At 47.7% G+C, this 27902-nt stretch overlaps 1 protein-coding gene and 1 long non-coding RNA gene across 3 annotated transcripts; one reads left to right on the top strand and one right to left on the bottom strand.

Annotated features, from left to right (window-relative positions):
- Positions 1-91: 91 nt before the first annotated feature.
- LOC131397120 (uncharacterized) lies at positions 92-11450 on the top strand. Of its 2 annotated transcripts, none has more exons than XR_009216724.1 (4): positions 92-396; positions 1106-1195; positions 7054-7111; positions 10738-11450. It is a non-coding gene; the product is annotated as an uncharacterized LOC131397120 (long non-coding RNA). The 2 variants fall into 2 exon arrangements; XR_009216723.1 differs by having other exon boundaries at positions 92-425.
- SMO (smoothened, frizzled class receptor) lies at positions 5928-27866 on the bottom strand. The gene is made up of 12 exons (XM_058529699.1): positions 26987-27866; positions 14097-14302; positions 13140-13349; positions 12708-12880; positions 12147-12366; positions 11926-12049; positions 10524-10616; positions 9978-10086; positions 8959-9144; positions 8364-8512; positions 7752-7886; positions 5928-7503 (listed from the first exon to the last, which is right to left on the bottom strand). The coding sequence occupies exons 1-12, from the start codon at positions 27312-27314 to the stop codon at positions 7070-7072; spliced, it is 2367 nt and encodes a 788-aa protein (XP_058385682.1). The 5' UTR covers positions 27315-27866; the 3' UTR covers positions 5928-7069.
- Between the last annotated feature and the right edge of the window lie 36 nt (positions 27867-27902).

The following is a 27902-nucleotide window of genomic DNA, read 5'->3' as shown; positions in this document are numbered from 1 at the left end:
GCCACGGAACCTGTAGTGCGCTTGCTCCTGGCCGCACGCGGCGAGAAGACCATGGAACCTCAGCCCCCAACCTACACTGCGCGCTGCCCGCGATGCCCCCTGGGAATTGTAGTCCCCGTCGCCCTCCTTCCGGCTAGCGGGATTCTATAGAAGAGACGGAGCTCTAGGGCCGGCGACTAACGGAAAGGAAAGGAGAGAGAATAGGTGACATGACGAAGGGGCTGAAGACGAGAAGTTTCTACAGGAATTGCGGCTTCCGGAGAGGGAACGCCAGAAACTCTAGGGTTGGGAATGTGGGAGAGGAACGACTCTCTACGCTGACAGCGTGAATTTCCTCCGGGTGTGCACGTCTGCGATCACGTGAGCCGGCATTTAAAGGGAAAGCTACGTCGTCACGTGAGGAGAGCGGCGGCCTCGTGGTTAAAGTGGCTTGAATTTTTTGCTTGTGTGAAATGGGCACCCCAACAGCTTTCCGAGCTTTAATGGCTTTGTTTTTAGAAGGAATGAAATATGGCCTTGCCTGCTGTGGCGATTTCTGGCACATTATGGGTGCAGAAGTTTAAAATTCGTCTAAAAAAGAAGTTAGGTATCACTAGGTTGAAATTTCAAGGCTAAAGAATTACACATTGCCTTAAGGCTAAATCTTTTGACCTATTAATTCTGGTAGAGAAAGAATATGAAATTCAGATAAATATATCAGCAGAAAGGAATATTAACTGAAATATGAATAGTGATTTCCTTAAGTGATGGGATTTGGGGTGATTTTTTTAACTTTGTACTTCTCTGTATTTTAAATTTTAACATTTATTTTAGAGGTTGTAAGCACAAACACATGCATGACAGTTTTATTTTTAATAGCAAAAAGGTAGCTGAAACTACTTTTACGTCCTACAATAGGGGAATGGGTACAGCCTTTAAAATTAAGTTTGCCAAGAGCTTTTTTTAATGATAAAGAAAAATAAATGCTTATGATAAAATAATAAGCTAAAAGCAGGAGACCAAATTGCACATTCCATAAGATTTTAACTGTGTAAAACACACATTAAAATGCAATTGACATCTAGGTGACAGATTATGAGGCAGATTATTTCTTCTCTATTCTCAGAGAAACTGAGGCGAAGGAGATCTTATAGTTTCAGAGAGTAAGCGATAGCCCTGACAACCGGAGAAGGCCCCTGGACATCTAGTCTTCGGAGTAAGTATTTTTTCCCTGGCAAAGGGGGAGAGAAATCACCTGCCTTGATCTCCTCCTTCCCTGTGCCACTGCTTTCTTGGAAATCTGTTCATTTGTGGAGTTGTCTTACCCTGGAGTCTTTAGTATCCTGGTCTTCAAATTTGTGCCTCATAGTATGTGTTGTGAAGCATCTGAGCACTGCCATTTCCACAAAGCCAGCAAGTCTGCCAGACACAAGGGCTTCTTAAGCTTTCTCTTCACACTCTGGCTTTCAAAATTTCCTTCCTGTTGTAAAGAACCAGCTCAGAGCTTCATCCTCCAGCTGTCGGAGCAGAGATTAGCAGCTCTATAACTGATTTCTTTCTTCCCCCTAATGCACAAGGGACCTGTGGTACAGCCACCTGGCATGTGTCAGAGCTCATAGGCAGCAGCTGCCTACCTGGACTGCCACTAGAATTGATTACTGAGGAGATGAATTAATTCTTCTGTGGGATTTGGTTACAAAACATAAGGAGTTGGAGCACTGAAAAGAAACTGATAGTCATTCCTTATTTATCCAGGCACCATACCCTGGTTGGGGCCAAATGTCGGGGCACACCTCTCACCCATTCTCAACTCCATCCTGCTGCTTCTGCCATCTTTTTTACTGGGGGACACCAGGCACAGTTGAGGATGGAAATACGATACTGGAAACAAGATGGTTAAGCACAGTTTATGAACTATTTAGTTTACGAAATATTTAGTTTATGAAATAATTTAGAGGTCTTCTTCCGTCACCCAGGTCATTTCAGCTTCCAGACAGGAAGCTGTTCCTTGGCAGACAGGAATGTGTCTTCCATGCAGGAGATTGGAAGAACTGCTGGGATATCTGACTAACCCAAGAGAGAGAACTTGAAGATACTAACATTGAGAGTTCCCCAAGGAAACACGCCAGCAAATCACCCTTGGTGATGACCACACTCATGATCACAGAGTTTCCAGAGAACCATTTAGTGCCACACTCTTAAGTATGAGCATATAGACAAAGTAACCAGATATATGAAGAAAACCTTTAATATGAATGACAGAGACTAACATAAGTAAGCAGAAAAAAATAAGTAACTTGCAGGAAACAGAGGTTATACATCAAGATGAAATCAAGACCAAATAAAGTCATTAATATCCTCAGAGACTTAAGATATTGTATTTGAGAAAGAACATGCTGTTTCAAGAAGTCAACATTCAGAAAACAAACATGCGACCTTTAAAATGAAAGCATGCTAGCAGAAGTTTTTAAAAACTTGATAAAGAGAAAGAAATTTAAAATAGGAAAGGTGCATTTTATCTTTGCTCAGATTGTTGAAGAATGGTGGCTTGTGTCATGGTTTTTATATTTGTGTCTAATGCACATTTTAACATGATAGATGCAATGCACTGTGTAGCTGCAGTTTTCTGGAAAAGTCAGTCTTTTCCTTCATTTTTCAGATCATCAGTAAGTTTTTTCTTTAAATTAAAAAAAAAAAAAAGAAAAGAAAATGAATTAGAGGGCCGGTCCCAGGAAGTCCAACATCTGAATAATAGGAGTGCCAGAAAAAGGTAACCAAAAAAATGGGGCGGGGGGATTTTTTTTTTTTCTTTGAGGAATATCAGCCCTGAATTAACATCCATGCCAATCCGCCTCTTTTTTGCTGAGGAAGTCCGGCGCTAAGCTAACGTATATTGCCAATCCTCCTCCTTTTTTTCCCTTTTTCTCCCCAAAGCCCCAGTAGATAGCTGTTCGTCATAGTTGCACATCCTTCTAGTTGCTGTATGTGGGATGCTGCCTCAGCATGGCTGGATAAGCTGTGCGTCTGGGCACCCGGGATCTGAACCTGGCCGCTAGTAGCGGAGCACGCGCACTTAACCGCTAAGCCACGGGGCTGGCCCATGGAGACAGCTGTTTTATAATTTTATTTTTATTTATTTATTTTTCCCCCAAAGCCCCAGTAGATAGTTGTATGCCATAGTTGCACATCCTTCCAGCTGCTGCTTGTGGGACGCAGCCTCAGCATGGCCGGAGAAGTGGTGCGTTGGTGCGCACCCGGGATCCAAACCTAGGCAGTCAGCAGCAGAGTGCGCACACTTAACCGCTAAGCCACGGGGCTGGCCCAGAGACAGCTGTTTTAATCAACAAGATCTATGGAACTTTTTGACTTTTCAAATTGTATCATGTATAACATAGATGAAAATAACAACTTCAAAAACAGACAAAAGAATACATAAATAGTTTATGGATGCATAACTGCATATGTATATATAAAAGTATAATAATGGACTGGAAGGAAACCCACTAAACTCAGTTGTTTTCTAAGGAAAGAGAAAGCGGGAGGAAAAATGGGACAGGTGTTGGTCAAAGGGGACATTAGCTAAATCTGTTACACTCTAATTTCTTAAAAAAAAAAAAATAGGCTGAAAGCAAATACGATAAAATGATAAAAAAGAGTTGTTATTCCTGAGTAGTGGGAATATGGGTGTTTTTTAGGTTGTTCTTTGTGCTTTTCTATATCTTTTCAATTTCTTAGATTAAAAAAATAAAAACAAAACTCAAGCTGGCAGAGAAAGGATTGGGGCAATGGACAGACTGCTTAAAAGAAGTTGGGACCACCAGAGGCAGGCCTCCCAACCTGGAAAGAGCGACAGCTGAGTTTGAGAGTGGTAAGGGGGCCCCCAATGGAGCAGCTAAGGGCAGAGCCTGCCAGAGTGGTGAACACATGGAGACTTCTGTTCTCAGGGCAGCAGCCAGGCCACAGAGAGTCCCAAACCAAGGTGTTGGACCCTGAGGTGCTTCTTCCAGGGATCTAATTTAGGAGCTTTGGTAGGAAAGTGGCGGCTGTGGCTCAGTCATGAGCTCTGGTGCTCCTCTAAAAACACTGCAAGATTTCTTGGTTGTGGGCGTGTCCGTAGTTCTGGACCTCCAGCTGCCAGCTGATGTCTGCATTCACAAAAGGTGGGCTCACAGTGCCCTCTAGTGGTTACAGAGTCTGTCAGCCTCCACAGCCAGACAGAAAAGTAATATTTCTCACTTAAAAGCCCAGAATAGGGCCGGCCCGGTGGCTTAGCGGTTAAGTGCGCGCGCTCTGCTACTGGCAGCCTGGGTTCGGATCCTGGGCGCGCACCGACGCGCCGCTTCTCCGGCCATGCTGAGGCAGCCTCCCACATACAGCAACTAGAAGGATGTGCAACTGTGACGTACAACTATCTACTGGGGCTTCGGGGGGGAAAAAAAAAGGAGGAGGATTGGGAATGGATGTCGGCTCAGGGCCGGTCTTCCTCAGCAAAAAGAGGAGGATTAGCATGGATGTTAGCTCAGGGCTGATCTTCCTCTCACACACACACACAAAAACCATTTAAAAAAAAAAAAAAAAGCCCAGAATAAACTCCCCCTACATCCCATTCCCCATCCTTTACATAAGTATTCCCACTAAAGAAAGAAGAGATGGAGGGAATGTCCGTGGAGATGAAAAGAAGAGAGAAAACCATTAATATTTTTCTTATTTCAGAAAAGGTCATTAGACAACACTGATAATTTTATCATTTTGAATACTGTTGTTCATAAAGGTTAAAACATAGCTTCTTACTGCTGAGAGAAGCAGTGATGGCAAGAATGAGCGAGGTAAGCAAGCACAAGGGGATACACTGCAGCCGGGGAGAAGACAACGCGGGAAACCTGGGTAGCAGGAAAAATCAAAGGTTAGAACCAAGAGTGGAAAGAGTGGACTTCCGAGTCAGGAAGACCGTGGGCCCAGTGTCTGTCATTTACTAGCTATGAGGTTGTGGGCAAGTCATTTTGCTTCACTAAGCTTGTTTCTACAAAGAGCTAGCTCCTCTAGTTGACTCTCTGGAGCCAGACGCCCTGATGGAATCCCAGCATTATCACTTACTGTGTGGCCTTGGGCAAACTATGGAAACTTTCTGTGCCTCATAGGTCTGTTGTTAATGAATATTGAGTTAATGCATATGAAGTGCTTGGAAGAGCCTAGCAAGTATTCAGTAAGAGTTAGCTATTAACATTATGATACATGTGTAAAGTACCTAGAATAGATCAGACCAGTATGTTAGTTCCTTTTCCCCTTCCCCTGGAATCTGGCTTTGGGCAAAATGCTTATGTCCCCATCGTGGGAGCTACTCCCCAAACAAGCCTGGTCAATACTCCACAATACCCTCTGAGTCGTCTATGGGTACCACCCCCTTTCCTCCATGGGTCTCTTTCCCACATGATCCTGAGTCCTTGAAACCAGTTCCCAGTCTTCTGCTGGTAACTTGTTAGAGAAAGTGGGGCTAACAGGTTTCCCTCAGGGACGTCTGAATTCCTTTGGCCAAGGGAGGAAGCTGTGGATCACAATGCACCTGGTCCCACTAGCATCCCTTGTAGAAGGCAAGAGGCCCCTAGAGGTGGGGCTCAGGATTGTCTCAAGGAGCCATGCTCATCTACACTAGCAGGGGGACACTTGCTTCCAATTGTCACTCCAGGGGCAAGCTGCAGGTTCTTGCTCACTCATCTTATGAGCAGTGCACAGTGAGGCAGCTGTGGCCACAGGAGAGCTTTTGTCCATATAGAGCCGACTGGCCAGGAAGGACAGCCAGCATATTAAGCTGACATCAGCCTGACATCTGTCAGTCATGACCTCATTAGCACCAAGCCCTTGGCCTTTCTGAACAGCCTGAGGAAGAAGTGGAAGAGAAATGAGATCAGGACCAGGTAAACAGTTAGGTTGAAACCAGGGCCTGTGGAAAAGAAGCACACCAAGAGTTTATACAAAAACCTTTTATTTACTGTTTATATTTCATCTCCCCATCCCTATCCCCCGATCTGGAACCCAGCCAGCTCCTAAGGCTTCCCGCTGTCTGGTTCTTGCAGTTGGGGCCTTGGGGACATGGTTGGGGGTTATGAGAGGTGGGAATCTCCTCACCCACCAGTTGTGGAAGTTGAAGGAAGCTTTCCTGCCTGGCTGCAGCTCCAGCAGCTTCCCAGGGTAGCCCCTTAAGTCAGAGGATCCATCCCCCACTGGATGGATATGAGGAAGAATTAACATGTGTCTCTCAGAGGCCCAGAGGCTCTCCGTCACTCACTGCTTCTATGCCATGCCAGGCTCTATAGCTGAACCAATCTGTCACCTGGAGGTGTAGCCCAGCAGCAAAGGGGTGGGGGATGGAGGGTGGGGGTGGAGAATGCAGCAGTTCTGAGTCCTAATCAACAAACAGGAAACAGGAGGAGGTTGGCCTGGTTGAACTGAAATGGGAAAGGGGAAGGAGGGTGCAGAAGAACACAGGAGGGTACTGGCCTGGGGTGAGGCCAGCTGGACACCTGTGAAGAGAGGTTACAGCTCCTCTGGGAGTAGGCACTCCCAGCCCCACAACCACCTGGAAGAGGGAGAAGGGAGCCCTGTCTCCCCTTAGACAAAAGGCTAATGGCACAATGAACACTTCTGGTCTGAGAATGCCAGGAAAGGGCACCATTGGCACAGAAAAGGGCAGCTGGCCCTCATCTGCCAGACATGGGCTTGGCTGCCTCCCTGGCCATCACAGCCCCTCTGGGTGCTGTCAACCCTGCCTCCACCATTACTGCCCCACCACAAGCTCCACATACCCCATGACCCCGTTGGAGACTGATGCTGCTAGCCAGACTCCAGCTGGTGGGGCAGAAATAAGGACCCTGAGCTCCAGGGCCCATCCCTGGGTGAGGCCTACCCGTGGAGATGTCAGGACTCTTTCCCACAGTCCTGCTGCCGTGAGCCAGACATATAGAACTCTCCTGGGAGGGGATGGGGCCCTCAGGTTCTCTGGAAGTTGAGATCCTAGGGAAGCACACTCAGGGAGGGTGAAGAGCCTCAGACAGTTTTTGTTCCTCTTTCCTGTCCCAGGTCCTGCTCCCCAGGCTCAGAAGTCCGAGTCTGCATCCATGAGCTCTGCCTCCATCAGGTTGGTACGGGAGTGAATGGGCCCCAGCCCCTGCCGGCGGCCCTGAGCCCACGCCGTGGGGGCTGGGGCGCTGGGCAGAAACAGATCCTGCAGGGAGCTGGGCTCTGGACAGAAGGGGTTGGAGACCAGGGTCCAGGCTCCTTGTCGGCAGGAGTCCCCAGCTCCCCAGGCGCCTGTGGCCACCAGGCACTTCTGCCGGGGCAGCTGAGGCAGTCGAGGAATGGCACTGGAGGCAGGGGCAGGGGCGGGGTGGTGAAGCTCAGCGGGTGGCACCAATGGGCACACCTCCTTCTTCCGCTTCCTCCGCTTCTTCTTCCGGCCCAGGCGCTTCTCCAGCTCTGGGGAGATCTCAGCCTCCACCAGCCACAGATTGGCTTTTTCCTCTGGGGGCACTGACAGTGGGAGAGAGAACATGAGTCTGAGATCCTGGCTCTGTCCACATCACCTCTTCTCTCCTTGGACCCCCTACTCTTTGAGCTCTGGAACCCACAACTCTAGACCTCTGGTGCCTCAGCCCCACACTTTAGATCCTCCAGGGCCCTTCCTTCCTCCTCCCCTTCTGGCAGCCCCTGGTACTCCAGTCCCAGGAACCTCCAGCCTCTATGCCCCCCACCTTCCTACAGAAGCCTGAACCCCATACCTGGAGTTGCCACAGGGGTGACGGACACATCCTGGGGCAGTATGGCTCCTCTCCGAGCCACCATCTTGGTGACGTGCTGGGCCCAAGCAGAGGACACATCGGCCGAGGGCTCATTGATGTCAAAGGCCAAACCCGCTGTGGGAGTGGAAGGAAAGGATAAGGAATTGTGACTGCCAGGTTATCAGCACCATTCACCTTCCCCCAGCTGATGGCTCCCATTTGACTTAGCACAGAAAGCCTGCCCTGGTAATCACAGTGACCTCTACCCATTCCTAATCTACCAATCTACCCAATCCAATCCCAAGAGGGGCCTCACTGGACCCAAAAATCCAGTCCCTGGAACCCTGACTTCCTCTGGCTCAGGGAGAACAACTCAGAAGGCAGGAGGAGGAGGAGAGGGAGGTGAACATTTGGAACCAAAGCACGAGCAAGCACACCCAGGGGCAGAAACAGAGGAGACTGGAGAAGAACGAGTGTGTCAGCGAGAGAGGCAGAGCCTTATTTCTCACAGCCTTCCAAACAGTCCCCGGTCCACACTAGCCTGGGAGGAAATGGGGCCCAGGCGCTGTGGGTGTTCAGTGGCTCTGGTAGAGGAAAGGGACTGAAGCTCACCCACAGGCCCGTCATGGGAGACGGTGTGCATGCTGAAGGAGAGCTCTTGGCCTGGGTTCTGCAGCAGCTCGCGCCGCTTGGAGAAGGCCTTGGCGATCATCTTGCTCTTCTTGATCCGTTTGGGCTCATCATCACTCTGACCGGTCAACCTGAGAGCAGAAAGGGGAGGGGAGGGGGAGTGGAGCAGCAGCTGCTTCCCATCAAATCTTGTGCAAGACCAGCAAATCCATTCCGTCCAGGAAGGAGCCTCCAGAGGGCCTCAGGTCCCTCAAGGACTCTGAGGAGTAGAGGCCTTCTCTGCAAAGAAGGGGACCTAGAATACAAGGCTCCTGTGTGCCCAGTTCTCAAATCTTTCCACTCTTAAAAGATGCTGGCGGCTGGCTCAGCACTTGGCCGGTCTTCCCAAGGACAGGAGGTGTCACCAGAGGGCAGTGGTGAGCCACAGAAAAGGCAGCTTTAGGCGGCTCAGTGCAGACCCTTAGAAATCACACCTGCCCAAGGCTGTGCTGAGACGTGGGACCAGACAAAGCCTAAAGACGGGATGCAGAGGCTGAGTAAGGTGGCAGAGTCAGGAAAGGCTGGCTGCGGACCCCACCTGCACCAGGTGCGCCTCCAGATGAGCAGTGTGGCCTTGGTCCAGACCCAGGTGCTCATGGCAATGCCGGTTCCAAACATGGCAAACAAGTTGATCTTCTCCACCAGGAGGCTAGGGCGATTCTTGATCTCACAGTCGGGGATGGGCTTCTTGGTGGGCAGCCCGATGGTCACATTGGCCTGGCACCTATGGTGAGGGGTAGTAAACAGGTGAGGCTTTGTGGGTCTGCTGGGTGGGTACCCAGACAATCAATCCAAAGACTTTCAAAAGAGATAAGCCCCACAGCACTGATTTGCAACGCTGGGTGCTCATTAGAGTCACCTGGGAGCTTTTACTAACTACTGATGTCTGGGCTGCACCCTAGATAACTGTGATCAAATCTCGAGGGGATGGACTCAGGCATCGGTGTAGTTTAAAGCTTCCCACACTGGAAGCTGGAGCTTTTAAGAAAGAGTCTGGAGCAGTCAGGATGTGGCCTGGTGTCCATTTTAATGAGCATTTTAACTGCTGTTCCTGCCATCACGGGTGCTGCCCTTCTTTCAGCAGCTCAGACGCCTTACTCTCTCAGGTTCACCCTCATTGTGACACAAAAAAGCGTAGGCAAAGCCAGCGAGCACTAACAGGTTGTTAACCTGTCGTAGAGGGGCAACTACTTCTGTGTGGGGACTTACAATAAGCTCTGCAAAAGAGTGCATGAGAAGTAAGGGAACAACTTCTGTGGCCAACATAGTCGGTCAGAAAAACCAAAACACGCGATGGCTTCTTCACAGTTACAAACGCACCAGCCAGCCAGCGGCTGGGGTAAGAGGGAAGGGCGGAGCTGACCAGGGAGTTGAGGGCTGTTTGCAAATTACAGGGCAACTGATATCTTGGGCGCCCAGAACAAGACAGGCAGTCTCACCTGCCGTCTGAGGCAGGGACCTGGAAGACCCCTGCTGGACAGCAGAGGAGGGCCATCTCTGCAGTCCTGGCTCCAGCCCCTACCACTGCTGCCCCCAAGCCCCGGGGCCCCCACTCACAGCACGTAGTCTCGGAAGCTGCGCTCCCACTCAGCCTGGTTGAAGAAGTCGTAGAAGTGGCAGCTGAAGGTGATGAGCACAAAGCCAAAGGCCAGAAAGCCAAAAATACCTGTGGAGGGACAGGGGTGGGACAGGGCGTTACCAAGTGTGGCAGCAGCAGTGGGGAGGAAGGTGTTTGCCCTACTTGGGCCTGAAAGACGGTTGAGTCTGGGGTGAATTCGTGCTGGGCTCTCAGTTCAAGAACTGTATTCTCCAAAATAAGGAAAGATTTGAGAGGCTCTTGAGGCAACTGTGGGAGGGCCCCAGTGGGAGGGAAGTGGGCATGAGGAGGCAGTCTTGGCATGAACTTAAATTCTTCCATCTGAGAAGGCCCCCTCCTTCTGAGCTGCTACCACCAGCACCACCACCACACACACACACAGCCTTGTCTTGTCCCCATGGCCGGTAACTTGTGCCACGACTTACTGCATCCTCCAAGACCCTTTCCAGGAGGGTGCAGTGTTGGGCTGGCCAGTACCTCAGGCCAAAGGCCCCACGGCCACTCACCGAGGCGCAGCATGGTCTCGTTGATCTTGCTGGCAGCCTTCTCACTCAGCAGCCCAGGGTGGTTGCTCTTGATGGAGAACAGAGTCATGACTCCTGAACAGAAGAGAGACCTCAAACATTAGAAGGGGCAGGCTAGTTTCCTGGGAGGGATGGGTGTGTGGCAGGGGAGGGTCCCTGGAATCCCAGGTCTGACTACTCCTATGCTGATTTAAAGCTTGGGGAACTGGAGACCGTGGAAAAATGGAGTGCAGCGGCAGCAGATGTGCCGTGGACTGGAAAGACTGGGGCAGAGCGCAGACGGACAGTCCAGGAGAGAGAGAGAAGCACCTCGGTCCTGGCCTGGCTGCCCCTAAGTAAGGCAGCCAGGTCAAAGCTGTGCCGCTGGAAAAGGCATAAAAAGAGACTCGAGAACAGCGCTGCCCAATAGAAATATAACATGAGCCACATATACATCATCTCAAATTTTCTAGTAGCCACATTAAAAAAGTAAAAACACAAGTGAAACTAATTTCAATATATTTTATAAACAATATATCATTGTTTATTATATCATCATTTTAACATGTAACCCATATAACAATTATTAATGAGATAGTTCACTTTTTTTGTGCTAAGTCTGAAAGGCAGTGTGTATTTTGCATTTATGACACATCTCAGTCTGGACTAGTTTCAACACATGTGGCTGGTGGCTACCGTGTAGGACAGCACAGATACAAAACATAAATCAGAGGCCCAGACCCTGCCAAAAAGAGGGAAAAGAGGTGGGTTGAACAGAAGGCTGACAGTGCAGGGGGAGGAAACTGAAGTTTACAACAAAAATGAGCTAAGAAGATACAGAGGCTTATTGTGGAGGTGGCAGATTGAGACAGGGAAATTAGGGAACAGAGAATCTGTGCATGTTGTGAAAAGTGTGTGTGTGTGTGTGTGTGTGTGTGTGTGTGTGTGTGTGTGTGTTGTGGGCAGGAAGGAGATGAGAAACCAAGCTCCAAAAGACAGAGTATATATAAATTCCGGGTGCACACACACGACTGAAGGCCCTCAGCTGGTCCATGTGGACAAGATAGGTTACTCAGGGTGTTCACCACACCAGTGCATCTGGCCAAGGGCTGAGCAGAGGCTGGAACCCAGCCCAAGCTCCACTCAACAAGCTGTGAGCCCTGGCACAAGGCTCTGGAGAAAGGAGTGCATTTTTCTGGCCAGCACAAAGGTGCTGTCCCACACCAAGTGCCCATGGTGCTGTGTCTACCTACAGGGACTTCCACTTTGCACCAAGGCCCTTCGTGAGCCAGCTGAGGCCCCACTGCAAAGGCAGCAGAGCTGGCAGCTCCTAGCTCCTACTTACACAGAGCAGGTGCTCAGCACATTTTGTTGCCCAACTGGTCCTGGCCTGGTCCTCACTCACCTCGGATGAGAAAGTAACCTCCCACAATGAGCACCAAGCCAATTGGAGCCAGCACAAAGCCAGCACGGTATCGGTAGTTCTTATAGCCCACAAAACAGATGCCACTCACAGAGTCCCCATCCACCTGCAGCAGGAAGGGATGAGAGGGACAGAGTTGGTCACTGGCCCACTCACCCAAGCCCACTCCAATCAGGTCCCCAGCCCCCTACCAATCACTATACCTGGGCCACAGCAAGGATTGCCACAGTGAGGACAAAGGGGAGTGACCACGTGAGCAGGTGGAAGTAGGAGGTCTTGCCCGAAAGAGGTTGGTAGGTGGTGCCCAGGGCTTTGAAGGAGGTGTGCCAGGCATAGGTGAGGACCACAAACCAGACGACGCCAGCCATCAGGGCATAGTACACAATGACAAAGATGATGACGCAGGACAGGGTCTCGTTGGAGCTGTGTAGACATGTGAGGTGTCACTTGGGGAGGTCATTCTGTACTCCCTCAATCAGGTCTCTCCACCCTGTCCCAAGACCCTTGACTTCTAAGGTCTGGAGGTTCCCTAGGAGAAAGGGCTTGGAGACAGGACTCAGGTCAGCTTTGAAGAGGATATAGAAGATGCCCCTTTGAACAGATGCAAACAATCAAGGTCCTGACATTGGAGACCTTGGGCGCAACAAGGCAGAGCTGAATCCTACACTGAAGTCTGTTTCAAATCCAACCTGTCCCTTTTGTGGTAAACACACACTTCAGCCTTCCTCCCCTCGCCCTCACCTCTGGGTCCCCAAGACACCTACGTGGGCTCCCCAAGCCTCATGGTGCCATCTGCACGGCAGACGATCTCCCGGCGGGCACCGTCCATGAACTGGGCCAGCCAACCAATGCTGCCCACAAAGAAACATGCATTGACGTAGAAGAGAATAACAGCAGGGTAGCGATTCGAATTCCGCCAGTCAGCCACAAATGTGGCCTAGAAGAGAGACGTGGGGCCCATTCTGTGAGGTTAGGGTTATTCTGCTGCTGTAGATGCCCCATCTGAACCCCAAGACCCCTCTTATCACGACCCTTCCCGGGGACCCCCGCTGAGTCTTTCTCTCCCCACCTCCCTCTCTGCTCCCAGAGCCCAGCCTCTGTCACTGACAGTCCAGCTCCCTTCCTACTCTACAGGCTGAGCGTCCTGGGTGCCCCCTCCCCTGACCCCTCTACCCGCGGGCCTGCCCTCAGCTGACCAGGGTGAAGAGCGTGCAGAGGCCCGTGACGGCCCCGAAGGCCGCGATGTAGTTGTGCATGTCCTGGTGCTCGGCCTCAGTGAAGAGCGGGTTCTGGCACTGGATCCCGCAGCCTTCCACGTCCTCGTACCAGCTCTTGGGGTTGTCGGTCCGAACCAAGGGAGCCTCACACTGGCCTGAGCTGTTGAACTTGATGTTCTGCACCTCATTCTGGTATGAGGGGAGGGAGAAGACAGTGCAAAAGGGAGCAGGAGGGTCAGGACGACCTTTGGTTTAATGAGAGGCACAGGGGTAGATGGCAGAGTGGTTGAGAGCACAGGCGCTGGAGACAGCCGTCCAGGATTTGAATCCCAGCCTTGCCACTCAGTGGCTGGGTAGCCTGGGGCAAATTATTTGACCTCTCTTACCTCAGTTTCCCCATCTATGAGCTAGCAGTACATACTTCGTGGTGTGGTTTAAGGATTAAATGAATAAACAGATATAAAATGCTTGTAATAGTATTTGGCAGGTAGTAGATAATAATAATTAGCATTATTACCATCATTATTACCGTTATTATTATTATTATCATAGCTCTCCTTCACCACCCAGAACTAGATCACATTGCCGTCTTGATGATTCTAGCTGTTTTACATGCCGGTGCCTTGACTCCCTAAATACATGATAAACTTGCCGGGGATAGATTCCTGTCATCCGTGACTCCCGTAACTGCCCAACATCTAACAAAAAGGGTGCTCAAAAATATTTGTTGAACACAAGTTATCTTTTATAAATAAACAGATAATCCCCGAGAGGCTGGCCCAGCCGGCCAGCTTCAGTTTGGGTTGTGGCCTGCTGACCCCACAGCTGCAGACTCGGGGTTTCCCAGGAGAGAAGGCTCTGGGCTCCCCTGCCCCTGCCTCCTGCTAGGCCCTGCACATCCCAGAAAGGCTGGACCTTGCCCCAGAGAGCACTCACCGGGCAGCCCTCAGGGAAGTGGTCGGGGGTGCAGCGCAGGAAGTTGGGCCAGCCCCGCTCCCTCTCCACGATGGCACAGGGGCCGCGGGTGGCCTGGCAGAGGGTGCGGCTGGGCAGCTCCACCCGGTTGTTCTCACACTTGGGCATGTACACGGCACACAGCAGGGGCTGGATCACTGCCCAGCAGCGGGGGGCGTTCCGGAGGCCTGGGGGATGGTGACAGTGTGGACACATTGCAGTGAAGACCCCTCCTCACTCTGACCCACAGACAGCTCACTCCCTGTTCCCCAGGCCTAAGGCATCCCTCTGTGCCACACACAGGCCAGTACTGCTCAGAGCTGTCAGGCACAGTGTTTCTCAACAGGGCATCTGGGCAGGACGGGTCTTCATGCTGCAGGACTCTCCCATGTATTGCAGGACACTGAGCATCCCTAGACGCTGCCCACTAAATGCCAATAGAATCCTAAATCATTGTGACAACCAAAAAAATGTCCTCCCCACTCGGGGGTGGCAACTGGAAGAGGGCCTGAAGAGCAACTTCTGGGATGCTGGTAACGTTCTTTTTCTTGACCTGATAATGGTTACGTGGATGTATTCACCTCATGAAAATCAAGCTTATGATCTGTGCACTTTTCTCTATGTATGTGTAATTCAATTGAAGTTTTTAAAAAACAGCCGCCATTTCCAAATGCCCTGTTAGGGAGTGTTAGCACCTGTGGCTGAGAACCCCAGGGTGATTTACCTTTTACCTTTTCAGGGGCATTCTTAAAACCTTCTATAGGCTTCTTCCAGGGGCAAGGAGGGTTGTGGGACCCACCCCTCACAGGGCCCATGCACCAGAACCAGGAGATGTTTCCCCTCGCTCAGACCCCAGGACCCTTGTTCCTCTTACCAAGCTGAGGTGAGATAGAGAACAGGTGGGAGCTTAAGAAGAGGTAGTCAGGGGAGCCAGGTACTCCAAAGCCAGAGGAGGAAACGGGAAATCAGATGGAGAGAAACAGAGGAGGCTCTGTCCAGTGCAGAGGGAGGAAAGGTGTTGTCAGCAAGACAGAAACAAGCGGAGGTCTCCCGGCACCCCTGCCCCAGCCCTGGCCTCTACCCTGCTGCCCCCTTCACCCCTTCTGAATCATCCCCGCTTCAGGAACACCTATTTCTCAAACAAGAAAAAGAGGAGAAGCTTCTGAGGACATGAGAGCCAACAGGGGTGACTGCCACACTGCCAGGGTGGAGGTAGTGGGGGCAGATAATCACTCTTTTTAGGTGGGGGAGGCAATATAATAGAGGGATAAGGAGCGTGGACACTGCAGTTAGCCTGCCTGGGTCCAGATCTGGGCTCTACCACTTCCTGGTTGGGTGATCTTGAGCAAATTACTTAATCTCTATCTCTAGCCTCGCTTGCCTCATCTGCGAAATGGGGATAATAGATTTAACCTCATGGAAGAGTTGTGAAGAGTGAGATAACGCATTAAATGTGCTTAGCACAGTACCTGTCATAGAGTAAGCACTCAGGAAATGTTACCTGTTATTGTTACTTATCTGAGGCCCCTCACTGCTCATAGCTCTCACTATGACAGAGCCTATTCTAGGGGGGCAGAACAGGTTCCTGTCACTTAAAAAGCCATATCCTAAAGCAACAGTTCCCAGACCTGATTCAAACCAGAATCACCTGGGGAACCCTTATCAGTCTAGATGGGGGGCCCACTCTCAGAAATGTTGACTGAGGGCGTGTGGGTGGAGAACACAGCAGGGGTTGGAGTAGGAGGAGAGTTTGCCTACACAGAGGCAGCACAGGGGAGTATGTGATAGAATTGTTCTCTATCTTGAGTGTAATGGTTGGTTACACAACTCTATGCATTTATCTAAACTCATAGAACTGTACAACCAAGAAAAAGTGAATTTTACTGGATGTTTATTTTTTTGTGTGTGAGGAAGAGTGGCTCTGAGCTAATATCCATTGCCAATCCTCCTCTTTTTGCTGAGGAAGATTAGCTCTGAGCTAACATCTGTGCCCATCTTGCTCTATTTTGTATGTGGGACACCGCCACAGCATGGCTTGATGAGCCATGCATAGGTCCGCGCCCAGGATCCGAACCTGTGAACCCCAGGCCACCAAAGCAGAGCACACAAACTTAACCACTACGCCACTGGGCCGGCCCTTTTTTTTCTCATTTTAAATATTGTTTCATACTTTAAAAATAAATTCCCTAAGGAAAAGATAGATTATTAAATAAATCCTCAAAGACAATTGAGGAGCCTTTTAGGGAAAAAATAAATTGGATCTTTACCCCATTTTTCTTACATAAAAATAAATTCCAGATGAATCACTAATAATTAGTGATTAACGTACTAAGTGAAAAGATGGGAAATGGTTTTTTAAATCTTGGAGTAGAGAAGACCTTCTGAAGTATGATATGAAACCCAGACGCTATGAAATAAAAGATTTAAAGAAACGACCTCAGAAAAATAGATAAATTCAGCAGGGTAAAAAACAAAATCATAAGAAAAGCAACACACTGAGAAAATGTTTCCGATACATATCACAAGCAAAGAGCTAATTTCCTTATATGCGTAAAGCTCTCCTACATCAATAAGGAATTCCTAAGCCTATAGAAAAATGGGCAAAAGACAAACAGAATAGATCAGAGAAAATACAAACAGCCTTTAACACACAAAGAGCTGTTCAGTCTCACTCTTAATAAATGTGAAAAAAAAAACTACACTGAGATATAATTTTTTAATCTTTAGAGTGATAAAGATCAAGACATTTGAAAATGCTGTTTTGTCAAGAGTGTGGGGGAAAGTGGCACTTTTATATATTGTTGGTAGGAATAAAAATTAGGAAGCACTTGTGGAGACTATTTGGCATTATCTATCAAAATTTTATACTAGCAATTCCACTTCACATGTTCACCAAGATAATATATAAGATTATTCATTGCAGCACTGTTTGTAACAGCAAGAGTAGAAACAGCCCTGAATGCATATCTTTCAATAGACCAGCTAAATAAAATATCATACATCAATATAATAGGATATTATTTCTATTTGCATTGAATGATTTGCAAATAGAATGATTTGCATTGAAATGGAACTATCTCCAATACATCTTGTTAAATGGATGCAGTTGAGCGGAGAGCAGCCCAGAGAGCATGCTACTACTGGTTGTGGGATGAAAAAGACTAAGGACATGTCTACATTTGTACATATGTTGGACATCTCTAAAAGGACACACAAAAATCCATGTTGCCTCTGGGAAGGGAAAATGGGTAGCTGGAAGCAGAAGTGGAGGGATGTAACTTTCGGTATTTATGAATTTTGTACTGTGCATATCCTACCTATTTTTTAAAACTAATTAAGCCTAAAAAAATAAATATGCAAATTACTGAGGTGGAAGAAGCTCCCCAGAGAAGAAGAGAAGGGAATGAAAGTGAAAACAGGAAGAAAGAGGACATCAACTTTATCTGTATTGTTTTATTTCTTTTAGTTTAATAAAATATGAAACAAAAAGAAAAAATAGGGACACAGGTGTTATATTAGTCTCTGCATTTTTCTATATTCATAGACTTTTTTTTTTTAATTTTTATTTATTTATTTGTTCCCCCAAAGCCCCGGTAGACAGTTGTATGTCATAGCTGCACATCCTTCTAGTTGCTGTATGTGGGATGCGGCCTCAGCATGGCCAGAGAAGTGGTGCATCGGTGCACGCCCGGGATCCGAACCCGGGCTGCCAGCAGTGGAGCTCGTGCACTCAACCACTAAGCCATGGGGCTGGCCCATAGACTTTTTTTAATTGTCAAATTTTTGGTGTGCATTATTGTTTGTCAGTCACCATATAAATGCATCCCTCCACCTTTTGTGCCCACCCCCCAACCCCCTTGCCCTGGTAACCACCAAACAGGTCTATCTGTCCGTGTGTTGGTTTATCTTCCACATATGAGTGAAATCATGCAGTGTTTGTCTTTCTCTTCCTGGCTTATTTCACTTAACATAATACTCTCCAGGTCCATCCATGTTGTTGCAAATGGGACGATTTTGTCTTTTTTTATGGCTGAGTAGTATTCCATGGTATATATATACCACATCTTCTTTATCCAATCATCAGTCGAGGGACACTTGGGTTGCTTCCATGTCTTGGCTATAGTGAATAATGCTGCAACGAACATAGGGGTGCATAAGCCTCTTTGGATTGTTGATTTCATATTTGTTGGGTAGATACCCAGTAGTGGGATAGCTGGATGATACGGTTTTTTTTTGTGTGTGTGTGAGGAGGACTAGCCCTGAGCTAACATCCGATGTCAATCCTCCCCCTTTTTTTTTTCTTGAGGAAGACTGGCCTTGGGCTAACATCCATGCCCATCTTCCTCTACTTTATATGGGACGCCGCCACAGCATGGCTTAACAAGCAGTGCGTTGGTGCACGCCCAGGATCCGAACCTGTGAACCCCAGGCCGCTGAAGCGGAGCGCACGCACTTAACCACTGCACCACTCAGCCGGCCCCTAAGGTATTTCTATTTTTAATTTTTTGAGGAATCTTCCTACTGTTTTCCATAGAGGCTGCACCAGTTTGCATTCCCACCAGCAGTGAATTAGGGTCACCATTTCTCCACAGCCTCTCCAGCATTTGTTGTTTTTTGTCTTGGTGATTATAGCCATTCTAATGGGTGAAAGATATCTTAGCGTGGTTTAGATTTGCATTTCCCTGATGATTAGTGATGCTGAGCATCTTTTCATGTGCCTATTGGCCATCTGTATATCTTCTTTGGAGAAGTGTCTGTTCATTTCCTCTGCCCATTTTTTGATCAGGTTGTTTGTTTTTCTGTTGTTCAGTTGCATGAGTTCTTTATATATTACGGAGATTAATCCCTTGTCAGATATATGGTTTGCAAATATTTTTTCCCAGCTGGTGGGTTGCCTATTCATTTTGATCCTGGTATAATTGGCCTTGTAGAAGCTCTTTAATCTGATGAAGTCCCACTTGTTTATTTTTTTGTTTGTTTCCTTTGTCTGAGTAGACATAGAATTCGAAAAGGTCCCTTTATGGCTGATGATGAGCAGTGTACTACCTATATTTTCCTCCAGGAGTTTTATAGTTTCAGGTCTCACCTTCAGGTCTTTGGTCCATTTTGAGTTAATTTTTGTGTATGGTGAAAGAAAATGGTCTACTTTCATTCTTTTGCATGTGGCTGTCCAGTTTTCCCAGCGCCATTTATTGAAGAGACTTTCCTTTCTCCATTGCATGTTCTTAGCTCCTTTGTCAAAGATTAGCTGCCCATAGATGTGAGGTTTTCATAGACTTTTTAAAATAACATTTGCCACAGTTTAAACGTTAAAAAAGATTTTGTATGTGTGTGATTCTGATGACCAGTCAAGTTGAAAACCATTGTTCTAAGGTTAGTTTAACATTAGAAAATTCAATCAATACAATTTACCACATTAACAGTTTAAAGAAGAAAAAAGTCATATGATCATCTCAATAGATGCAGAAGAAGTAGTTGATAAAATTCAACATCCATCCATGATAAAAAGAATAATTGGCAAATTAAGAATAGAAGAAAACTTTCTTAATCTGATAAAATGTAACTACAAGAAACCTACACCAAATATCATATTTAATGATGAAAGGTAGAAAAGCTTTCTCTTTAGAATGGAGAAAATGTCAAGGACAAAGGATGCTGCTACTATTACCACTTCTATTTACCAACGTCCTGGAGGTCTTAAATAGTGCAGTAAGTCAATAAAGATGAAAAGATATACGCCTTGAAAAGGGAGAAACAAAACTCATTCACAAATGAGATGACTATCTGTGTAGAATAAATTTTTTTAGCTAGTTTACTGGATTCCAAATCAGTTGGATTTCTATACACCAGCAACAAATAGAAAATGAAATGTTAAAGGCACCATTTATAATAGCATAAAAAATATCAAATATCTAGGAATAAATCTAACAAATGATATTTAAAAACTCTCTGCAGTAAACTGTAAAAAATATTGAGAAAATGAAAGAAGATCTAAATAGACAGAAATATATAATGAAATGATTGGAAGACTCAACATTGTAAAGACGTAATTTTTTTTCCAAATTAATCTACGTACTCAATGTAATTCCAATCAAAACCACCAACAAATATTTTTATATTAAAACACAAAGGGTCAAGAACAGCCCAGACTCTCTATTACATACTGCCATACTATAGAGTAGACGTTCTTAGCCTGGAGTTCACAAAGGATTCTTGGAGAGAATTTAGGGGTCCATGAACTTGAATGGGAAAAAAATTACATCTAACTGGAAATTTAGCCTTTCCTTAAATTATGAATGTGAGCAACATACCACAGCGATGTTAGCAGTACCTGTGGCTTTGTCACAAATGGAAATCAGATATTTTTGTTGCAGATATCTCAAAATATTGTTACTGCTCATCACCACTTCGACATTATTGTGGTTATTAACCCACACTAGATCTTATTTAGTGTATTACTAAAGAAGCACATGTGTATTAAATCACAAACTTGTTTTTTTAATATTTTATAGCTATATTTCAATATAATTTATTTCCTTTGTAATCCTATATGCCTCTTTTCAATCCTATGTGTTTTACTTTATGAATTAAAAAATATTATACTGAGAAGGATCCCATAGGTTTTAACAGACTGCCAAAGAGGTTCATAGCTCAAAGAAGGTGAACAACCATGCTATAAAGATTTCATAAGTAAGATGGTGTGATATGGGCAAGGGATAGACAAATAGACCTATGGAACAGAATAAAGATCCCAGAAACAAATATATATTACGGCAGAGCAGTGGAGAAAGGATATTCTTTTTAACAAATGATGTTGAGACAATATACATGAAACTGAAGTTCTAAAAAAATCAACTCCAGGTGAATTATATGCCTAAAATGAAAAGAAAATATATAAAGTTTTGAGACGATAACATAAGAGAATAAATTCATGACTTTCTGATATCAAAGGACTTTTTTGTTTTTTTTGTGAGGAGATCAGCCCTGAGCTAACATCCGCCAATCCTCCTCCTTTTTTGCTGAGGAAGACGGCCCTGGGCTAACATCAGTGCCTATCTTCCTCCACTTTATATGGGACGCCGCCACAGCATGGCTTACCAAGCAGTGCGTCGGTGCGCGCCCGGGATCCGAACCAGCGAACCCCGGGCCGCCGCAGCGGGCGGAACGCGCGCACTTAACCGCTTGCGCCACCGGGCCGGCCCCTCAAAGGACTTTTTAAAATGAGACACCATAAGCACTAATCACAAAAAATTTTGATAAAAGATTACCTTCAAGTTCAAAACTTCTGTTCAACAGAAGACACAAAGAGAAGAAAAGGTAAGCCACAGAATAGAAAATATTTTCAATACATATAACCAATAAAAGACTCATATCTAGAATATATAAAGAACTCTTACAAATCTTATAAAAATGACAGACAGCCCTATAGAAAAATGGGCCAAAGATTTGAACAGACACCTCACAAAAGAAGAAATCCAAATGGCCAGTAAACATTTGAAATGGTGTTTAATCTCACTAGTAATCAGGGAAATGCAAATTAACACCACAAATACATACCACAACATAGCCACTAGATTGGCAAAAATTTTAAAGGCTGACAATACCAAGTGTCAGGACTCATATGGAACGACCGTGATTCTCCTACAGGGCTAATGGGAGTATAAAGTGGCATAATCACTTTGAATAACTGTTGGGTATTATCTGGTAAAGCTGAAGGTATACACGCTCCATTATCTAGCAATACTACTCCTCTAAGTACGTACCTAGAGAAACTTGACCCAGATGCACCAGGATATACAGAGAAGAATTCTCACAGCAGTGTTATTCACAGTGGCCAAAAACTGGAGAAAACTTAAATGTTTAACAACAACAAAATGGATAAATAAATTGTGATATATTCATACAATGGAATACTATTCAGTAATGAAAAAAAGTGAGGTGCAATAACATGGATGAATCTCATAAAATAATGTAGATCAAAAGAGGCAAGACATAGAAGAATATACACAGCATGATTCTATTTGTATAAAGTTCAAAGACGTGCAAAACTGAAATACACTGTTTAGGGATTCCAAAACTAGATGGTAAAACTATAGAGGAAAAAGGAAATGATTATCAGAAACATCAGAGTAGTGGTTACTTCTAGAAAAAGAGAGAGGAGGATATGACTGGAAAAGACAAAGAGGAGATTCTGAGGGGCCAACCATGGTCTAGTTCTTGACTGGGGTGTCACTTCATAATTATTTGTTATTTAGTACCTCTGTGTTTTATGCACTTCCTATATATGTGCTACATTTCACAATTAAAAAGTTAAAAATCTGAAGGAAAAATGAAAACTTGGGCTGGGGGCTGTTTTTCTGTATTTTTATACTTTCCCAAAATATGTATTTTTTAACTGATTCTGATCATCAGCCAGGTTTGGGAACAGCTCTAAGGAAATTCTTCCTGATCTGCCCCTACAAATAACCCACCATCACCAACAACATCCCTCTTCTCATCTCTCAACTCGATGTCTGAGAGGCAAACAAGAAATTCCTCTCAGCGCCTCTGGCTCTTCCACTGGCTGCCCCCAGCTGGGTGACAGGGCCACACGCCCCTGTGCACACACAGAGCACAGCAGTGGTCAAAGAGGCTACGTGCTGGCTCTCAGGGACCTATTTCCCTCGCCAGACGCAGGCCTGCTTGCCCCATTTACCAACCAGATTTGGCCAAAGGTGGACCATGGCCTGGATATTATGTTTGTCTGGTCAGCTTGGAACGCCTGAGAGGAGACATTTCAAGCTATAGTAGGGGAAGATGCTGAGGGCCTGAAGAAGCTCAAGTTCAGAGCTGAAAGATACAGGAGAGACCTGAGTTCTATACAAACCTAGAAACTGGCCCAACCTGAGATAAACTTGCTTACTCAATGGTATCCTTCCAAAGTCTCAGCAGTCTGGGCAAAGGAAGCACATAGTGGCCACCTCGCTTCAGCAACTCCTGTTTCCAGATCTGCTGGGAATCTCCACATAGATGTCCAATGAGCACCTCTAATTCACTGGCCAAAACTGACCCATACTTTCTTCCTAAATCTACTCTTCCTCTAACATTCTCTACCTTAGTGAAAGGGAATGGGACCACTTCCATCCAAGCCTGAAACCTGGGTCCTCCTGCTGGCTTATGCCCTCCATCCAACTCACCAGCACGTCCTATTGGTTCTAGTGCTGAAACTCTGGGATCTGTTCACTTCCTCCAGTCTGTTACACCATCCTGACCGCCGTCATCTCTCACTTGGACCACTTCAACCATCCCCTAAACAAGCAAACAGGCCCTAGGCTTTCCCTTCTCCCATGGCTTCTTCACACAGCAACCAAAGAGATCCTTCTAAAATGCAAATATGATTACACCTCTTCCTTACTTAAATGTCTTCAATGGCTCCTTTTCTCTTCTGGATAACATCCAAACTTCTTAATATGGGGTATGAATCCCTTTTTTTCCTTTTTCTTTTCTTTTCTTTTTTTTTTTTTGTGAGGAAGATCAGCTCTGAGCTAACATCCATGCTAATCCTCCTTTTTTGTTGAGGAAGACCGGCTCTGAGCTAACATCTATTGCCAATCCTCCTCCTTCTCCCCCCACCCCCCAAAGCCCCAGTAGATAGTTGTACGTCATAGTTGCACATCCTTCTAGTTGCTGTATGTGGGACGCAGCCTCAGCATGGCCGGAGAAGCGGTGCGTCGGTGCGCGCCAGGGATCCGAACCCGGGCCGCCAGTAGCAGAGTGCGCACACTTAACCACTAAGCCACGGGGCTGGCCCCGAATCCCTTTATTTTCTAATTCTGTAGGTCTTACCTCCTATAATTCTATCCCTCACACACTTTGATCCAGCTCTACTGAAATTCTTATATCTCTTTAAAAGTACCAAACCATCCCCCCTCTACACCTTTGTGCATGCTATTTCCTCTTCCTATCCCTTCTCACTCAACCCTTCCTTGGCCCAGGTTATTCCTACTTATTTCTCAGGTCATGGGTTAAATGTCAGTTCCTCTGGGGATCTTCCTTTGCTCACCAAAGCCCTTTGTGTTTCTTCAGCACACTACCATGTCACCATAGCTTTCACAGGTAATACTAAAGCCTGTTTAATTGTCTGTCTTTCCCTTGATGGCAGGGATCATGTCTGTATTCTTCATCTTTATATGCCCCAGAACCTGACCAGGATGTCATGTAGCAAGCACCCAATACCTAACTGAATGAGTGGATGGCTGTGTACTCAGAGCTCTGAGGCTTTAAAGAAAAGTGAAGAGCAAGTCTGTACCTTCAAGAGTTTACAAATGAAGACTACCTAGATGATCTTCATCCTTTATCCATAAAAACATCTCCAAGAGCCAGGTGACACTGACCATGTCTAATGCCAAATCAAGACCACTAACTCAGGACAGGACAAATCACTAGCCAGAGGCTCCCAGCTGAAGGCCTGTCTGTGATTCTCACACTTGGCTTCGGTTCAGTCTACCCACCCACTGACCCAGTTCCCACCAACACCTGCTTCTGGCCCTACTTCATAGAACATCCAGGAGAAAGACCCAAAGCAGAAAGAGAACAACCCGAACACACATGGGAATGGGACTGAGCTGAGAGATGATGGGCGGCAGCAGAGAAGAGCTCAGAGTGAACTAAGGACCTAGGCTCAGTGCTGGTGCCTCTGCAGGACCCTGCCCCACCAGAGGCACAGCTAGTGAAGTTTGAACCTGCACAGCAAGTAGACGGTCCTAACTCCTAAACTCTCCTACCAAAACCACTTCTGCATGCTCAGCAGCTGCTCCCAGGAGTATGGGCTGGAAAGAGGTTCATACCCTTCCTCCTTGATTTGATGGTAACCACAGAAGGGCAGCTTCACCTAGGCATTTCACTTAGGAGCATTCAACCATGGGCTGCCAAAAAAAAAAAAAAGAGAGAGAGAGAACGAGAGAGAGAATATTCTCTCCTAGTGTGAGCAACTCAGAACTGGGTGAGATTCTAGCACTGAGAGATTTGGATTTTCCATATAGCTGGCTCCTAAGTGCAAACTTAAGCCTTATTTCAGGAAATACTCAAAGAAACCTTGTTTAAACCTTTCTTTTGTGTTCCTTTTTTTATTCTTTCTGTCTTCTACTCTTTTGCATTTATGTAACTTGAGACTAAAATTATATTTTCTATGTATACTTTCTTATATACTGTACATTACTAAATGTTACACATTTATACAAACATATTACCATAAAAAGCTTATATGCAAGGTCACAAAGACCTTATGTTATGATAATTTATGGATTTTTTTTGTGAGGAAGATGGGCCCTGAGATAACATCTGCCAATCCTCCTCTTTTTTTGCTGAGGAAGACTGGCCCTGGGCGAACATCCATGCCCATCTTCCTCCACTTTATAGGGGACGCCGCCACAGCCTGTCTTGACAAGTGGTGCGTCGGAGCGCACCCAGGATCCGGTCGGGCAAACCCAGGGCCGCCACGCGAGGCGGAGCGCACGCACTTAACCTGTTGCGCCACCCGGCCGGCCCCTGGATTTTTCAAAGCTAGTGCTGATTACACATGGTTTCTGCCTATGTGCTGACTTTAGAACCCGATACCCACAAAGGATGTAGTTCCACCATGGGTACCATCCTCCAAGTTCCTCCTCTGGCAGCTGCACCAAGCCAGGAATGGTATGGCTTTGTCTTACATCCGGCAAAGATTCTGAGAACTCTAGTGGCCAAGTTGACAATGACAGGCAGCCTACATACCGTCCTCCCTAATCAGATCCTCATCAGCCCCCGGGGCAGAACTGGGAGGTGGGACGCTAGAGGCCTGTCAACGAAGGAGGTTGCCAATCTGCTCCTGACTTTTGATTTTATTTGCTTTTTCAAGGACAGTTTTGGAATCACACTGGCTAGAAGCAAGAAATGACAGGGCCAGTTCCCTTCCCCAGCCCTCTTCAGGCCTTCAGCCCAGAAGAGTGACAGGTGGAAAGATAATCCACTCCACACTGCTAGGGAAGGACCTGTCTGGGTTCAGTCTGCAGTTTTCAGGACCAGCCATAATCTCACTTTGAGGAGAGGGCTCTGGGACTTCAGACCACCATGGAAATACCCACAGGCTCTCAACATCCCATACTTAAGTGTCCTTCCGCAGCCCTAACCAGCTTGAGGATCCAAACTTCCAAATAACACGTAAGCAATCATTAGAATAGTCTCATTCCTTCACAACCTCAGACAAGGATCAGAGTCCCCATTTTTCAGATGAGGAAACTGTGAAACCTCCTGTGAAAGCAAGACAAGATCACAGTTCTCTCGACTTCCTGTCTCCCAAAACAAGATTTCTGCAACTTTTTGGTTACCTTTTAATTACTCATCACCAAGGGGTTTCTTTTTCTTCACAAATTTCACTGAATTCTTTCCCCCCACCCTCTCCTTCAAAGCCTAAATCTTCTACCCCCATCTTTCCCTTTTTCCTCTCCAACTCGATTTCCCGGTCCCTTCTTCAAGGTCTAATCACCGCCTTGAACGCCCGAGGACTCTTGAACCCAGAGCGGCACTTAGCTGGAGCATCTCCCCTTTTTACAAAATGTCCTTTTCTGTGGCTCAGAGCCCCCTCCTCTCGGGCCGCTCATTCCCCCTCATCCCTTGCTCACCCACTCTGTTCAGGTCCTTTGTGACTGGCTTCCTCAATTTCCTCGCCCTCCGCCCCTCATCACCGAGGGTCCCATCTTGCACGCAGCCTGCCCCCAATGTTTCAGACTATTTTCCTCCAACTCTCCCGGGTGCAGCTCCCGCCCTCTCCAAAGCTCAGGCCTGACTGAGCCTGTTCTTTCCAAGAGCCCCCGCATCCCACCACTGCAGCCCCCCGGCTCCAGCTCCCGCGCGCTTACCCGACCAGAGCACGAGCTTGCCGTGCGCTTCCTCCTGGGAGTCCGAGTCCCCGGCCAGCAGCGTGGAGGTGGCCCCGTAGGGTAACGCCGAGCCCAGGCACACGTTGTAGCGCAGCGGCTCGCAGGGGGCGGCCCGGCCGCAGTGGCTTAGCAGCGGCGGAGGGCCCGTCACGGCCGCGCTCCTTCTCGCGCTCCCGCCCGCGCTCCGCAGCCCAGGCCCGGTCGCGTTCCCGCTCAAGGCCGCCCCCCGGCCCGGGCCCCCCAGCAGCAACAGCAGCAGCCCCAGGAGCTGGAGCTCCGGCCCCCGCGCGAGGCGGGCAGAGGCCATGGCCAAACCCGCCAACTCAGCAGAAGCCCCGGCGCCCTCGCCCGCTCCCCCGAGCCCCTGGCCACACGCGCAACCCTTGGGGCCGCGGAGGCGGCTCAGGCGACCTGTACGCCTCGCGAGTCCGGTGCCAGGCCCCCCCGGACGCTCCGCGCGCCCCTGGCCCTCCGCGCCCAACTTCGCAAACTTTGGAACCCGGGGCCCATGTTGCGCCGCAGAGGCCCCAGCCGGGATGCACTACTCCCTACCCCCTCGCCTGGCAATCCAAGTTGTCTTCAGCCCCGGGAGCCCTCTGGGCCCCCAATCTCCAGCCCCATTCCCTCTCCCACCATGAAAACCACCTCCTGGCCCCGGGATGGAGGCCTGGCGCAGGCCGGGCTGCGGGACTATGTCCCTGGCTCCGCCCGCGCGCCAGCCCGCGGCCCAGCAGCCACCTTCGCCCCAGCGCGCCGCAGCCCCCCGATTTCTCCCCGCCGACTACCCGGCTCCTTTGTTGCTCTAGCTCGCTCGGCTCTCTGGAATGCACGGGCCTCGCAGAGCCAAGCCCGGCCCCCACTCCGCCACGGCTCGGGGAGGGACTGGCCGAGGGAG

The sequence above is a fragment of the Diceros bicornis genome, chromosome 3 (assembly GCF_020826845.1).
Source record: "Diceros bicornis minor isolate mBicDic1 chromosome 3, mDicBic1.mat.cur, whole genome shotgun sequence".
Taxonomy (NCBI): domain Eukaryota; kingdom Metazoa; phylum Chordata; class Mammalia; order Perissodactyla; family Rhinocerotidae; genus Diceros; species Diceros bicornis.
This window is presented reverse-complemented; position numbering and strand designations above follow the sequence as displayed.

What these genes read in the sequence shown, in the direction of transcription:
- SMO (XM_058529699.1), bottom strand. Translation starts at nt 27,314, where the DNA reads ATGGCCTCTGCCCGCCTCGCGCGGGGGCCGGAGCTCCAGCTCCTGGGG. An exon ending in CAAGCTCGTGCTCTGGTCGG is followed by an intron (nt 14,303 to 26,986) that starts GTAAGCGCGCGG and finishes ACCATCCCCCAG; the next exon opens with GCCTCCGGAACGCCCCCCGC. An exon ending in CGAGACCATGCTGCGCCTCG is followed by an intron (nt 10,087 to 10,523) that starts GTGAGTGGCCGT and finishes GTCCCTCCACAG; the next exon opens with GTATTTTTGGCTTTCTGGCC.